The sequence below is a fragment of the Chiroxiphia lanceolata genome, chromosome 5 (assembly GCF_009829145.1).
Source record: "Chiroxiphia lanceolata isolate bChiLan1 chromosome 5, bChiLan1.pri, whole genome shotgun sequence".
Classification (NCBI taxonomy): Eukaryota; Metazoa; Chordata; class Aves; order Passeriformes; family Pipridae; genus Chiroxiphia; species Chiroxiphia lanceolata.
This window is the reverse complement of record NC_045641.1, coordinates 40,342,862-40,357,980: the sequence shown is the minus strand read 5'-3', so window position 1 is coordinate 40,357,980 and position 15,119 is coordinate 40,342,862. Positions and strand designations below refer to the sequence as shown.

General features: G+C 34.7%; 2 protein-coding genes across 2 annotated transcripts in view; both read right to left on the bottom strand.

Moving 5' to 3' along the window:
* The window catches only part of PTPRQ (protein tyrosine phosphatase receptor type Q), a 131,462-nt gene extending 126,496 nt beyond the window's left edge, over positions 1 to 4,966 (bottom strand). The window contains exons 1-3 of the mRNA XM_032689172.1: positions 4,846 to 4,966; positions 1,572 to 1,709; positions 828 to 963 (exon numbers count right to left, since the gene is read on the bottom strand). Coding sequence (XP_032545063.1) covers positions 828 to 963; positions 1,572 to 1,709; positions 4,846 to 4,893 — 322 coding nt within the window. The 5' untranslated portion in view covers positions 4,894 to 4,966. The remainder of the gene's footprint in view (positions 1 to 827; positions 964 to 1,571; positions 1,710 to 4,845) is intronic.
* Positions 4,967 to 9,082: 4,116 nt separating this feature from the next.
* Positions 9,083 to 15,119, bottom strand: part of OTOGL (otogelin like) — an 89,186-nt gene continuing 83,149 nt past the window's right edge. Inside the window, exons 56-57 of the mRNA XM_032688072.1 lie at positions 13,595 to 13,674; positions 9,083 to 11,209 (exon numbers count right to left, since the gene is read on the bottom strand). Coding sequence (XP_032543963.1) covers positions 11,009 to 11,209; positions 13,595 to 13,674 — 281 coding nt within the window. The 3' untranslated portion in view covers positions 9,083 to 11,008. The remainder of the gene's footprint in view (positions 11,210 to 13,594; positions 13,675 to 15,119) is intronic.

Genomic DNA, 15,119 nt, shown 5'->3' with positions numbered 1-15,119 from the left:
TACTTTTATAGAATAGCAGTTAAGTAATAGATGTCCAGTGCAGTAACACATTAGTAGCATAACCATGAACCATTTTCTGTAGCTTGCTGAATGTACTTTCAGCATTCAACAGCTGCTGCAATGTTTTCAACTGTGTATTTTTCCCAGTTATGTTGTTTGTATTCATATCCTAGTCTGTATTCCAAAGCTAGTGTGAGCTTGTAACGTGTACAAAGGTAATGCTATAAACTATTTTAATTAATGAAATTAAGATTAGAAAGCCCTTTCATTTTAGTAATTGGTGGGACTTATGGTCCTAAACAGATTTACAGCTGTAGAGGATATTTTTATAAGCTCAGTGACCAGACTCACAAATTCTTATACTAAAAGTCTGTTCCAGTGAGTCACAGTGCTAAGGCCTTCAAGCTACTAATTAACTCTTTTTAAAGTGGGAATGTCATGAAGCAAAAACAAAAACATTTAATTTTTTTAAGTTATAAAAAAAAAAAATCACAACCTTATGTTGATATGAAATTGCCAGGCTTTAAGTAACTTTCTCCATGTTCTTCTTTTATAAATCTTTTCTCCTAGAATTATTGTAGCATAGCAAAAGCTATGGTATTTAAAAGTCTCATTAACTTTTACATCAGTCCCATATTTCAGAATTGTTACACTAAACAAATATGTTATATGAAATTATTCTTACTATCCCTCACAGTTGAAAATATACATCAATTCAAAGTTTCTAAATACATGACTAACCTCTAGATTTAAACCCCTGCTTCTCTAATCTTCAGTGTTAGATTAACTATAAAGATACCAATATATTTTTGTGCTACTCTACTTACGTGTCTTAAATGATTTTACACTTAAGATTTGGCCATTCTTTAGAGATTCTATTGTTATATCATACTTCTTATTTTCCTCAAGCAGGACTGTAGTACTAACAGGTTCCTGTTCAACTTTAGAAATGTTTCTTACAATCTGCAAGTTAAAAGAATTTCTGAATATAGTGAAAGTAATAAAAATGCAATTCATAAATTATCTATAAAGTTTTTTAAAGGGCAGCTGATATTGCAGCATATCAAACTTAAGGCTTCATTTAAACTGCAAAATACCCAATTTTTAAAACAAAACCTTTTAGAAATCACACTATTAACAAACACCTTCATATTGAAATCCTCTTATTTTCCTTATGTTCCAGAACATCCTGTACTCAAAATAAGAACAATACCCTCCCACAGAGAGGTAGGAGTAGTGTCTGTGCCTCTCCTGGAGAAGTTAGACTCCTCATTCAAAGGGTTTTTCTCCTTGAAGATCTTTTGTATCCTTAATTTTGAACATATGCCTATCTATCCTTATTCAACAGAATACTTGAAGGTCTTTTAAGTTCCACTGGCTTAAGGAGGACTCTGTAAGAGTGCACATAAACAACATGAATTACAAAATTCAGTAAAATTTTTCAAAACTTTCTCTTGATTTGCTATTTCGAATTAGAAAAAAAAAGCAATCAAACACAATGCTACTAGTTACTGTTATTTACAGCTTAAAAACATATGGAACTACTCAGTGCTTAGACTGATGAAATTTACTTTTTGACTGAAAGCATCTGTTTGCTGGCATGTCACAATATAGTAGTCTGGATCCTCCCCTTTGGGCAATTCAGTCCACTCTATCAAAACTGCTCTAGCAGGCGTTTTCCCTTGGTCACAGACGAGACTCTCTGAACCCTGTAACACAAACATACAGGAATGTAACTTAGTAGAAAATGCAGAAAATGTACCTCTAACTAAATAATTGAATTCTGTCAATTTTAACTGGTTTTAACTATAGCTTTTCAGCTAGCAACAGTTTTTATATGGACCAGTATCACCAGCTCTACTGTGTGACATACAGAGGCTTCATCATTTTTTACAAGTTCTACAGGTACAGGTTCTAGTTTTCTTTCCCTGTCTAGAGGTGGCCAAATCATGTCAGTTGACCCAAATACGACAGAAATCTGTCATCATTTTAGAAACAAGGTCAGAGATTCCACTTGCAACATATATGCTGTAATTACAACAGACAGTCTGGAGGTCTCCGTCCTATTCTTCCATTATGCATTAAAGACTTTAGTGGTACCACTTTCACAATTTTCAAATGTCTCAGAATAAGAAACAACAATGTTCAAGACGTAAAGAAATAATTTATTAAACACACACCTCCCTACCAATCCAATTTAGCCATGGCAGTACAAACTTCATTTTGTTTTGGCCACAACAACCCCATGCAGTGCTACGGGCTGGGGACAGAGTGGCTGGAGAGTAGCCAGGCAGAAAGGGACCTGGGGATTCTGACTGACAGCAGGCTGAACATGAGCCAGCAGTGCACCCAGGTGGCCAAGAAAGCCAATGGCATCCTGGCCTGTATCAGGAACAGTGTGGCCAGCAGGACCAGGGAAGTGATTCTACCCCTGTACTCAGCACTGGTGAGGCCATACCTGGAGTACTGTGTGCAGTTCTGGGCCCCTCAGTTTAGGAAGGACATTGAGGTGCCGGAGTGAGTCCAAAAAAGGGCGACAAGGTGGTGAAGGGATTGGAGTCCTATGAGGAGAGGGTGAGGGAGCTGCGGTTGTTCAGGCTGGAGAAGAGGATGCTCGGGGGAGACCTTATTGCTCTCTACAACTCCCTGAAAGGAGGTTGTAGCCAGGTGGGGGTCAGGTTCTTCTCCCAGGCAACCAGCAATAGGACAAGGGGGCACAGTCTTAAGACTGGATGTGGCACTTAGTTCCATGGTCTAGTTGGTATGGTGGTGTTGGGTCATAGGTTGGACTTGATGATGTCAGAGGTCTTTTCCAACCTGAGTGATTTTGTGATTCTGTTTCAAATTCTTACAGCGGTCAACTCATTCTAGACAAAAGTCTTCTGTATTTTTGATACTACCTTTTTGATAACTTTACCTGCCTTTGAAAGACTTGGATTAACATATCAGAGAAACAGGTTCCTTCTCTATTTGAATTTCATTTGGAATCAGAAAATTATGGACTTCTTCTACCTAATATAATCTGAATCACACCTCTTAAATTCAGATAAATTGGTACATGCAATGCCAATCCCTATCACTAGCATTTATAAAAGATGCAGTTCTGTCTTTTAAGTTCCATTTTCATTTTCTTTATGAATTGAGATAACAAATGCCATCATTTAGCAATGAACTCAAAATCCAGTTCAAAAAAACTAAACAGAAATAAAAATCAAATAGGAACCCCTAGGACACTAAAATAAAAGTTAGGAGTTTTATTATTGTATTACTTTGTGTTGTCCTGTAAAGTAATCTTCCCTGTACAACACCCCCCCCCCCCCAAACAAAACAAACAAACAAAAAACCCATACATATAAAAAGCAAAAACATTCAGCTTTTCTCTTTTTTTTTAATTAAAATACCCTGGAATTCAGTTTAGCTTACCATAACTTCCTTTAACTAATGACAGACTAACGTAACTATAAATCTATCAAGATTTAGTGTTCAGAGTTTGGATTATACTTTTTGAAGTATATACTTTATAAAGGTTATAAAGCCTTTAACTTCTATAAATTCTTTAGAAGAGGTTACATAAAACCACCGGGATGAACGGACACACTAGACTAGTATTGATGGCATGCACACAAGTGTTTTGAGAACATTTTTTCTCGAAAAGTTGCAGGCTTTAATTAATGGGTGTATAGCTGACTTGCGTTCCCTGTAAACAATCTACTGGCAATTATTTGGCAATAATTGAATTAACCATTTAAAATAATTTTCCACCATCAAAAATAATGTATGCCATTTTACTGTACATAAATAAACCTCCTTAGACCTAAAAGACAAGAACCACATTTTCAAGTGTACCCAGAGATTGTTCCATACTTATATCGAATGAGAGGGATTTAGAATGTCCCTTTTTTTTTCAGCACCTTGTCAGTAATTTTTAGGCCCTTGTCCAAAGACTTCAGCAATTTAAAAAAGAAAAAAAAATATTATTAAATTGAGCACAAATACCTAAGGTTCAAATCTATTTTCAGTTTAGCTACACGTCAGCCAGGAAACCTAAAAAAACCCAAACACTTATTGACTTCTGCTATCGACTACTTCTCAACACAAGACTCAAGTAGGCTTCTCAGTCTGAAAAAGAGGCACTTGAGGAAAAATACAGCAGAGGTCTTAAGTAGCCAGAATTGAGCAGAGATTGATTTTCATTTGCTCTTCAAGTACAAGCACTGTAAAGGATGAAGCATAGCTGGTATGCTCCAGATTCAAAGTAAGCAACAACCAAAAAAGGCAGTTCTTCACAAAATAAATAGTTTATCTGACAAAGCTAAAACAAGTAATAAAAATTTCAAGGGGTGTCAGAGAAGGCCCATTCATGTTCATAGAAGTTCACAGAAGTGAACTACATTGAAGTTAACAAAATACACTGCAAATACATCCATTTCAAGAAGTCCTTAAGCTGCAAATGGTGGGAAACTAAAACAGTATAGATAATTCTCATATGATATTCTTACAGTCCTCCCCAAAGATCTGCTTTTTACCACTATCAGAGGTGATCTTGAACTCACCAAAGTTTTTACTCTACCCCATACCTGTTTAAAAGGTTACTTAAAGATGTTACTTCTTCTGGGGAACAACATTAAATCCAAAGCAGCAGGAAATAAAAGAGACTAAGGATCTCAAAAGAGCTTCCAACAACTTAAATAGAAGGAAGGTTGGGAATGTTCAGTAGCACTAATGAGAGCCTCCTGTGACTGCTAAAACAACAGGAAAAAAAAACAGTCCAAATCACAAACCACTTATTTTCAACATTCAATTAGAATAGCTATCCACCTTCAAAACACAGAGTATTTTTCTTACCTTAAACAAACATTTTAATAAAAGCAGCAGAAGAATTGCTTGATCCATAGAGAAAGAAATGTTATAGTCCCCGTGTTTCTGAAGTGCTTGAATCACCACAGCTTCAAAGTAAAATCATGTTAGAATATCTAAGATACAAGGGAAAAACGAATACACATATTTATACTTCACATGGATACAGCACCAGCCAATGGTGGGCCCAAGATTTGTGTGTTTGCTCTGGCCCTGCCTTTTCCCAAGCCTCATATAAAGTTTTCTGAGATCAGAAGGCTTTCCTTTAACTTCACTGAACTGTGGATGTGACTGTTGTTTGTAGTAATTTAAAAACAACTCAGCATAAAAAAAGTCAGGTTTTTTCAGTTTCTATGTGATTACCAGATCAAACTTCATTAAAATCAGTGTAACCCCTTACTTACTTTTCTCCAGACTCTGATTGTTTTCTACAATAAGCCTTGAAACACTTTTCCATGGAAGCACTAAGCACAGCTGCAGAGCCCATTTATATGTATTATGATCTTACAGAGGTCCCACAAAAAGTTACCAGCATAAAAATCTATAAACAAAGAATAGGCAAGAATGTATAGTGGTAGGACCACTGATCTATTTTACTGATCTATTCAGGCTCCTGAACAAGAACTCAGCTCCGAAAAATATATTAGGAGATCTCCACCTTTGGCCAGATCTGAAGCGGCAATTTCGGAGTTAAACCTACCTCAATATAATTCCCAGTGCCTTAACCCTCCCCAAATTAACCTCTTAAATAGAAAATTAGTTTTGCAGTGTGTTCTTTGCAATTAAATTAGCTTAATAAGCTGATTAAAATTATTTACTAATAATAGAATAAATAAAAATCAATGCCACCATATATGTACCATAAAAATGAGAAGCACTCATATTATTTACTGTGTATTTTCTTAGGTGCTATCATCACATCATATTTCTACATTGAGATAGTGTCTTGTTTCTCAGTGGGTTGTTCCTGATTTTTACTAAAACTGTATGCAACTGAACTGTGAATTGTGAAATAATGAATAAAATTTTTAACTAAAGCTTTATTTATAACTTGTAGTAAACAAGGCAGGCTTACTCTCACCAGAAAAATACCATTTTGGAGCTTTTATGTTATTCTGGCTCAAGGACACACATAGCAAATCAAAAGCTGCCTCAATCAAACCCCTGATCTCAAAACACTGAGTCAATCTCCCCCTCTGAGAAGTACACACGAGTGTAATCACCTGAGTGCTGGTTTAGCTGTCAATGACAAAAGTTAGCTACTGCCTATTCAGCTGTTTTGCAAAGCAGACATACTCATTTTTTCCCAGAGAAATTTGTATCCATTGAGCACAAAGGGAGGCTTTATTAACTAAGCAATTTTCAAGACACCAGCAGAAGCCCTCTCTGCATTAACTTCATCAAATTAAGCGTGTGTGCACATTCCACCTTAATCAAAAGAACACTCCCCAAAACACAACCACTCCCTTTTATTCAGCATTTCTAGTGATTAAGTTTTAACATCATCCACTACTGGTTTTCTCCAGAATGCAACATCAGTACAAAAGCATTTCTTCAAGTTCCCTCATACAAAGTAGAAACTACATGTATAAGACTTATGAAAGTAGAAACTACATGTATAAGACATTTCTTCAGACTACCTCCTTGCAGTAAGATTCTCAAATCTTGGGTCTTAGGGAATATTTTACCATCGATTTCCGTAGGTATATGACCACCTATTTGGTCTATATGTAGAATTATTTTTCCAAATAGGCAAAAATTCTTAAATGATCAGTATGTGGCTCCTAAGATCTGGTCAATGTATTGTATTTGCACTTGCTACAGTTCATTGTCCTTCAGCTCTGAAGATGCCTTTCCATCCTAAGCTGTTAATGATAATGGATAGATAATTTCCAAGTTTCCTTGTTTTATAGGTAGTTTGCATATCCACTTTGCATATCCACTTAAAGAAAGGTTAGAGAAAATTTAGTACACAATGTTATGCACAGACCCTCTCAACCATAACCTTTCTTTTAATAAAAGCCTTTTTTCTGTTGCATCAATGTTAAGTCTATCCCTGAAGTCTATCCCTCAGAAGACTTTTTGTGTTCATGTGAATGTTTTTTTGAAAATATATTCCCCAGAATAGTTGGCAGTGTGAAATCCAACCAATACCTCACTGTAACTATACAAATTTTCTGCTAGTGTTCTGGCCTTCATGCTGCCCCTCCACGATTGCTATATTGCTATGGCTATGTGTGACAACTCATTTATGTTTTGTCCCCTGTACTAGATCACACCACTGTGGGATTTTTCCATAGGACATACAGCCACACATGATTACAGCAACAGCATCACCTCAAGGTAACATCTGGAAAAGGATTTGATGGAACAGAACTCAAAAAAATCAGTTCAAGTTAATGTTTTCCATTGCCACAGTATTCCCAAGTGGTACCTTCATGTTTATTTGGCAGTAAGTTTTCACACAAAGTTGAGTCTCTGTAATAATTGGAAATTCGATTTTTCCTTTAAATTCTTATATGTGGCTTGTAACTATGTTCAAACATGAAACTTCAGGCCTGATCCTGCCTGAAAATTTCACCAATGCACAGGTTCCTGTATTTGGGAAGAGCTTTGCCTACAATGTGGAAATAAATCACATAAATGTATTAAGTTTTATTTCTTATTTTTAGTATACAGATTTGGCTAGCCAAAAAAGGAGAATATTAGGTGCTTGTATAGTTATACTCTCAGATTTTATTAATAAAAAGACAAAATAAGTGGCTTAAACCTAATTTTAAAAGCTGTGTTTCAAATTCTAATTGCATATTGAGGCAAGGATTGGTCTTAACAAATGGCCTAGTAATAAGGCAATGGAATTATAAAAGTCAAATACAAATAATATGGGCAAAGACTTACTATTTTATAGAGGCATATTCAGGTACAATCTGATTCTAAGTATAGAGATTTATTTATGTTAATCCCTAAAATATCTGCATAGTTTTATGCGCAATCCTTTATATTGTAGAACTTCTTCTGCAAGCACAGGTAGAAGAAAGCAGCAGCAATGTACGAATGAAGGGCCTGTGGAAGCATCTACAAAAGGGAGAAATGCCAAGGCATGGCAGGACTGCAGCAGAACTGCACTCCATCATGCACACGTCTCCTCAGCTCCTCGCATTTTTCAATGACAGTGTGGGAGTTTCAGAAGCATGCATTCTCAGCCTTTCTCTTAGAGGAGTAGAAATTATTTGAGTCTTTGTTCCAGAGAGGGTAGGAGAGAGGGAACTCTGTGTGTATTAAAGATCTTTTAGTCAATAATAAACAGACATTCATTTTCATATTTAACTAAGTAAGATTCAAGTTGGCTCAGTTTTCCAAAGCAGCTCACATCTGTGCAAATAGGGTTACACACAATCTGAGGTAGGAATGCAGAGTTGAAGAGAGATGAGAAAACCCAGACAGAACAACGAACTGCATCTATGTTTATATTTAAGTTGCAGACAGAGGAAACATTTAGAGCAGAACAGTCCTGTCACACTGCAGGCTCATTCAAACCTTCTATCAGCTGCAAGGCCTGCAAGCGTTAGTTCACGCTATATAAAATGTACCACATTGTGCCAATGTCATCTTCATGGAGGTAACAGTGGTGGGTTGGCTGTCTAGGAAATGGTTCATGGGTTTCAATCTTGTTTACTTTCTGACCAGGCCAAAGCAGCCCAAGTTTGAAGGTTCATCGTAAAATGGAAGGCGACCTTAGAGCCACCCTATCCAGCCACACTGAAGATGAATGATTTTGCCGTAGGCTTCAGTCCCTACAATCGCATTTTAAAAAACAAAATTGGGTGAGCGGGAAAAAAAAATATTTTAACACCATTTTGATATCATTACAGGTTGCCATGAAGTTAATTTTAAACATAACTGCTTTTTTAATTTCCAGGTTTGCCCAAGATTTTGCATTAGCATTCTTTTTTGTGGCAAAGGTAAATTATTGCATCAACACTGATTTATTATCACTCTGCAAAATAATGCTTATTAAATTCTTTTTAATTACAAATACAGTTCTAAATCTTAGAAAAGCACGTCTTATAAAACACACAATTGTTCAATCAAAACACATAAAGTGTTCAGTGATTATATGGAAAAAATGCTGTATTGTGAGAGCTTCCTTTTTATCAAATGCTAAATTCATTAATAAGTTTTGGGCCAAACTCTTTTAATGTAAATATAGGATTCCTATCTCTATGTTAAAAAATCAAAAGGTTCTAAGGATATATTTTTCTTTTAAAAGTTGTTCTTTTAATTTCCTGTAAGAGTAAATAAACTATGGCTATGACTATGATTTAAATTTCATTTCTTACCCACGTGAAAAGTTTCTGTACACAAATTCTGACAGCAGTATCAGAGAACATTTTGGTTCTAGGCCCTGGTATCTAATACAACTTGAAACATCTGCCATACAAATTATAAAAATGTGCAAATGAAGCATATGTTTTCTCAAAGCGTCACTTTATTTTGATCACTGGGTTATCATTATTTCCTTAGAATGGCTAAATATTTTACTGATAATACAATGGATTCTTCCTTAATTTTTAAACCAAGTCACTATTTTTAAGGATATGGATGAGTAGATGAGTCTTGTTAGTAAAGACAGATTTCCCTAGATAAGCTATTTTTCTTTGTAAGCCATCAAACTGAATGTAACAAACATTTAAAGATTTGTCACATGAAGTAGCAAAATAGCGTTGGATTTTAAAGGGGTTTTTAAATTTTATACTACTTACTTTTCATTGTAATAACCTATGTGATAATCCAACCATTTTGTAACTAAATGACAACAGCTTGAAATTAAAACTGTTTGTCAAAAGGTTCTCAGACTTTTAGACAAGAATTTTAATTCTGAATCAATTTTAATGATAAGGAAAATACTGTCATACTTTAAACCATTTTCATTCAGTGAGTTCATAAAGCAAAGTAATCTTATAAAAACAAGCCTAAAATTGTATCCTTAATTTTTAAGAGAAGGTTATAGAGTATCTTTAATAAAGGGGAGATTACATTCAGCCTAAGGTGCTGAATCATGGACATTCACAGCTTGATTGAGCATGAATAACTCACCTAAGCCCTTCAAAACATTTATTTTACCTGATTTTTTTTTCCTGGACTCAAAAATTGTGAAGCGTAAATTCAGTCCAAATCTCAGTATTTTTTTTTAAAAATGCATTTTATAAAAATATACTGAATACAAATCTTCAGACTGGAAAACAAAGGAAGAAACCCATTATGAATAGTTAAAATGTTATGGGGTTTTTTTAATAAATATATACATAGAATCTTACTCTATAGCTAGTAGACAGCCAATTTCTTTTCTGTGAAAAGTGAGAAATGGATATAAAATAGAATTTTTCATAGCAGAAACAGCTTTTAGATATTTTTATAAAGGCACAAAAGCTTGAAATCTTCAGCCTTTGCCTAGTCATGCTTCATATTTATAATATACATAAAAATTAAATATATGTCTAAGGTTTAAAGACATTATTATGATTCTGCTGTGTACTCTGAAGATTTCCTACAAGTACTTACAGATCATAGTTGTGTTGTTTCTCAGTGACTTACAGTGTAAGCAGAGTAGAATCATTGATAACAGCTTAATGGACAAAAGATAGATTTTTAAGCAAGAAAAAAAGTGTTCCAGTTCAACTTTCTATTTTTTAAGAAAATATTTCAGTCATTCTCAAAACGCTAATATGCTTCTTTCCCATTTAAACATGGGACCAGTGATAGTTTTCAGCTGGAGGTCTCAAAGCAAATGAACCATTGAGAAATTCTCAACTTTGATAGGTAGCCACAACCCAAAATTTTAAAATACTGCAAACACAGACATTAACCAGCTTTCAGCAGCTCATCAGAAAGCCACTGAGTAGAAATAAATGATGATTACACCTTGTCCAAAAGGATTTACATTTTCTTTCTATACATGCCAATATTTTAAAAGACAATTTGAAGAATAACAACATCTTTACTAAATTTGTGAAAAGTTACATTATAAAGCATAACTGAGGACTTTTTTATATCCCTGCAGAGTACGACAACCATCCACGGTCAAAAAATCATGTCTGGTGAAAGGAAACTCATTTTATTTATTCAGATTAAATTGTATCCACAGTGATGTTCAGTTCCATTGGCATGAGCAGTCTATAGGCTCCTGAAGGATGTACATAATTTCAGTGCCATTTCCTGAGCAGCGCAGTGGCACAGTCAGATTACGTGTTCCAATTTCTCGACAACATTTACAGAATCTTAAATGGCTATCAATATTGACATTGAAAATTGTTGCAGACGGGCATTTTCCATCACAAGAAGCCACGTTTATCTATGAGTAAAATAAGAACTGAAATTAGACATCTTAAATTTTGTTGCAAAAATATTACATTTCAAACTTCTTTGTGATTAAAATCCATTTATACATTTGAGAAGGACTCGGGTCTAAAAAATTGGTTTAACTTCTAAAATTCATTCATTCTAAGTTTAGCCACATTTAAAATTTTTTTTTTTAATTAAACTATTCTTGTTTAATCATGTTAATTCTTCTAAGGAAAATGAAGGGAAGTCTATCTTTCTCCTTGAAGGTTCAAGAGGAAAAGTATAGCAGTGGAAAAGCTTTCCCCTTTCTTATTCATATTGCTTGTGACTGAGGGCTGTGTTATCACTAAGAAATGTACCCAAAAAGTAGATGCAGTAACAAATCAACAAGGGCACAGAGTGGCTAGAAAATTATGTGTGCTCTAGACTGAAGTCACTTTCTCTCACTACTACATTATCTGAGGAATTTTCTTATCTGATAATCTGACAGGAAAAAAAATTATAATTTTTAATTAAAACAAGCAGTGTTAATAGCTGGGAAATCAAGAACGGCTATAATAGATCTAGTTCTTTCTGTGATAGTTTTAGGTCTGATTTCTTATGCAGGTGGGGCATATGAAAGATGCTTTGATCCACTCCCTTTCAAGCAGCCTGTGATGAAATGTGCCATATCCATAAAAATTAGACCAAAAAGTTACTCTGACAGCTTTTAAATTTTCTGAAATTTAACGGGGGTAAAAAAAGACTTTGTTCTAAGCACTAATAATCCCACTTATTAATTAAAGAAATGTAATCATACTCTGCCCTTTCCAAAGTTTGACAGTATTAATCTGGCTAAAGAACGTGTATGTAGTTCCAAACCAGTCAGAGCAGATACCACCATTTGATTGGCCAAAATCACGCAATTGAAAAACAGTGCCAGTAGGGGAGCTGGAGAGGAAAGGAATTGGAGCTAAGGGTATGAATAGGAATTCTGAGGACATGAAAATCTGGAGGTACTTCTGGGTGAAGAGTAAGGGAATCTGGACTGTGCAAAGGGTGTGCAGCCATCAAGGAAATCAGGAGTAAGAAGATACTGGGAGAAGGGGGTTTTAATACAAATAGAAGTGGGATGGTGGTGAGTCTTTTTCAAAGGTGGTTAGAGAGGGAAGGAAATATGATCTACAATAGAAAGTCATAAAAAGGAAGGCTTTATTTGTTGTGTCATTCAAGACATAACTTGGCCAACATTCTTATTGCTCCTCTCTGAACTCTGTAGTTCTGCAGCAATGCAGAAGCACCACAGCTCCACAGAGTACTCTCATTAGTACTGCAGCTCTGAATCGTAAGATACTCTAGAATGAGTTTGTTTGCACTGCCTATCCATTTCCCTAAATGTTGTAGCTCTTAGTTAGCATTTCTGTCAGCAGGAAAGCAGAGATTTTCAAAGAACTGGACAACAGAGCAAGGATCTTTTCAACTAGCTTAAAAAATCTATGAAGTTTGACAAAATCTTTAATTTAATATTCTTTATTTAGTCTTTATTTTGTCATATTGCTGTCCCTTAACCTAAATTGTACTACAGTTACTAAAGTAACTGTGAAGCTCTCCAGTGTCTTCTCTTAACTGGAGAATTACTGTAATTTCATCTATATATTTATACTCCCTTCTTACCAACCTTTCTTCTAAAACTAAATAAATACACCACATACCCCTACTATTAAAATTTGAACATATCACTGTTGAACTTCTAGCAGGATGTCTTTTAATATGTGATGATATTTTGCCTCTTCCCTAATGATTGTTTAGGTTCTTCAATAGAATCTTACCAGAGGCCTTTTGGAAGTCTTGAGCTACTTTGTCAAATGCTTCTCTTTTAAGTGCTACATGAGAAATACATTTGCTACTCGGAAATATCCAGGGGTTTGTAGATGGGGCTACACAAAAGCTGAGAAATAAGATGTCTTAAGTAGACACATAAATAAATGGGATCAAGAATTTATGATATGGAGACCCATGCTACGTGCAGGAGAAGATACACAGAGTGTAAAGGTCCTCAAAGGGGAATGGAGCAGTGTTTCCATCACATTGTAAATTGAAACATTCTAGTCCTCTTTTAGAGTGGGATTTTTTTTTTATGCTGAAGAGTTCAATGCTTTCATTAGTCACAAGCAATTATGGTGTGTATTTTTCATTTGAAGCCAGATGTTTTTCTAGTAGGAGGGCTCAGTGTTTCAGTCATTGGAACAGCTAGTTTTACTGTATTTATGAGTAGGATAACATTCCTAGGATGAAAGGTCTACTTTTGAGAAGACAGCAGCATTTTTTTATTGCTTGTTGTTCATTATAACCAATTTCTTAGTACTTGATTTGGCATGCCACAGGCCCAGCATCAAAACAGCTCTTTTATGCTTACCGGGCTTTGACTTATACAGTCATTTTTTCTTATGGTTGTCCTGATTGTCATTTTTTGGCAAATTCTTTCTTCCTTTTTGCCTGAAAAAATACAGAAAATGTATACTGAATCAATGCACCTTTTGTACTGCATTTGCTACTAAAAAAAGTAAAACTATTAACATAATTTAAATAATTATACTTTGTTTTCCTTAATGTACACACAGAAACTATTACTTCCATATCTTTTTTTAAATGTAATATATTAGTAAATAGTTCTTGTGCAGAATTATTTGTTTTATAGCTGGCACATATCAGCCACTGAGTGGTCCAAATAAGCTATACAGATTTTAGAGATATTAAAATATGAATATGATTTTAAATTGCACATATGGCAAGACAAATACAAGCAATGAGGAAAAAGGTGTCTCGAGTAATTTTGAATAGTATTAGAATTAATTCTGTTTTATTGGGAATGTTGAATGTAAATAGAATTTTAATTCTGCATTTTAGAAAATTTTCAGAACTTAACATTGAGAAGGTGAAGCTGTGAACGTGATTACACTGATGCTATTTTGCAGGTTTAAAAATTAAATATAATTATATAATTTCAATGTATTTTTGAAAAAGATGTCCTTCAAGGAAGCTTTGAAAGAGAGAGATGCATCCATTTGCTAAATATGGTGCACTTTTTATCACTAGATTTGAAGCATTTAGCCCTGAGTCAGCATACAGAGCTAGGATTAGAGAAATACTGAATTTTTATGTACAGTCTGGGAGATATTGACAGGAGTTGTTTCCTTCTATTTGAAAAATAAAACTGTAGAGTGTAAAGCCATTTTTAACATATTAAAAATTAAAAATATAATTTTTCATGCTGCACTCCGTATAAGACTGTTATTACTATCTGTGTAACAGAAGTTAATTAGATCTCCTATTTCACTTCCCATCAAAATCATGTATTACTTTTGCTGTGGAACCATTCTGGATATCCAGCATATAAAATAATAAGCACTATTCAGCAGAGTTTCTCAGCCTTCCACACATGCCTTTTTGGTTGACTGTACACAAAAAGAACAACTCTTCTGTTCCCCAGAAGCTTGTGAGCACTTTTATAAGATAATTGAGCTCTGAGCAACCAAGATATTCTGCAACCACAGCTCCACTGAATATTTAAAATTTAGGTTTGCTGCTATATTTTAATCTGTGCATTCAGAGTAAAACAAGATTATGTTACTGAATTAGCAAATTGCTGTATGATTGAAGTTATTATCTTGCTTTTCCTTCCTCGGAAACACTTAAGAAAAGATTCTGTGGTATTTCCATTAGAAAGTGTTTGCCAGCATGAGTACATGTAGACAACGCAATCTTTGTATTGCTACAAGTCATGTAGAGATATATATGACATTTCAGCATATAAAGTGCTGATGTCTAATGAAGACTGATGCTATACTTTTCTCTCCCCAACCCTGAACTGTAAAGATCTGCATTCAATATCAGATGTGCTTTGTTACTCGTTCCTTATTTCAGCAATGAGTTTCTGTGAC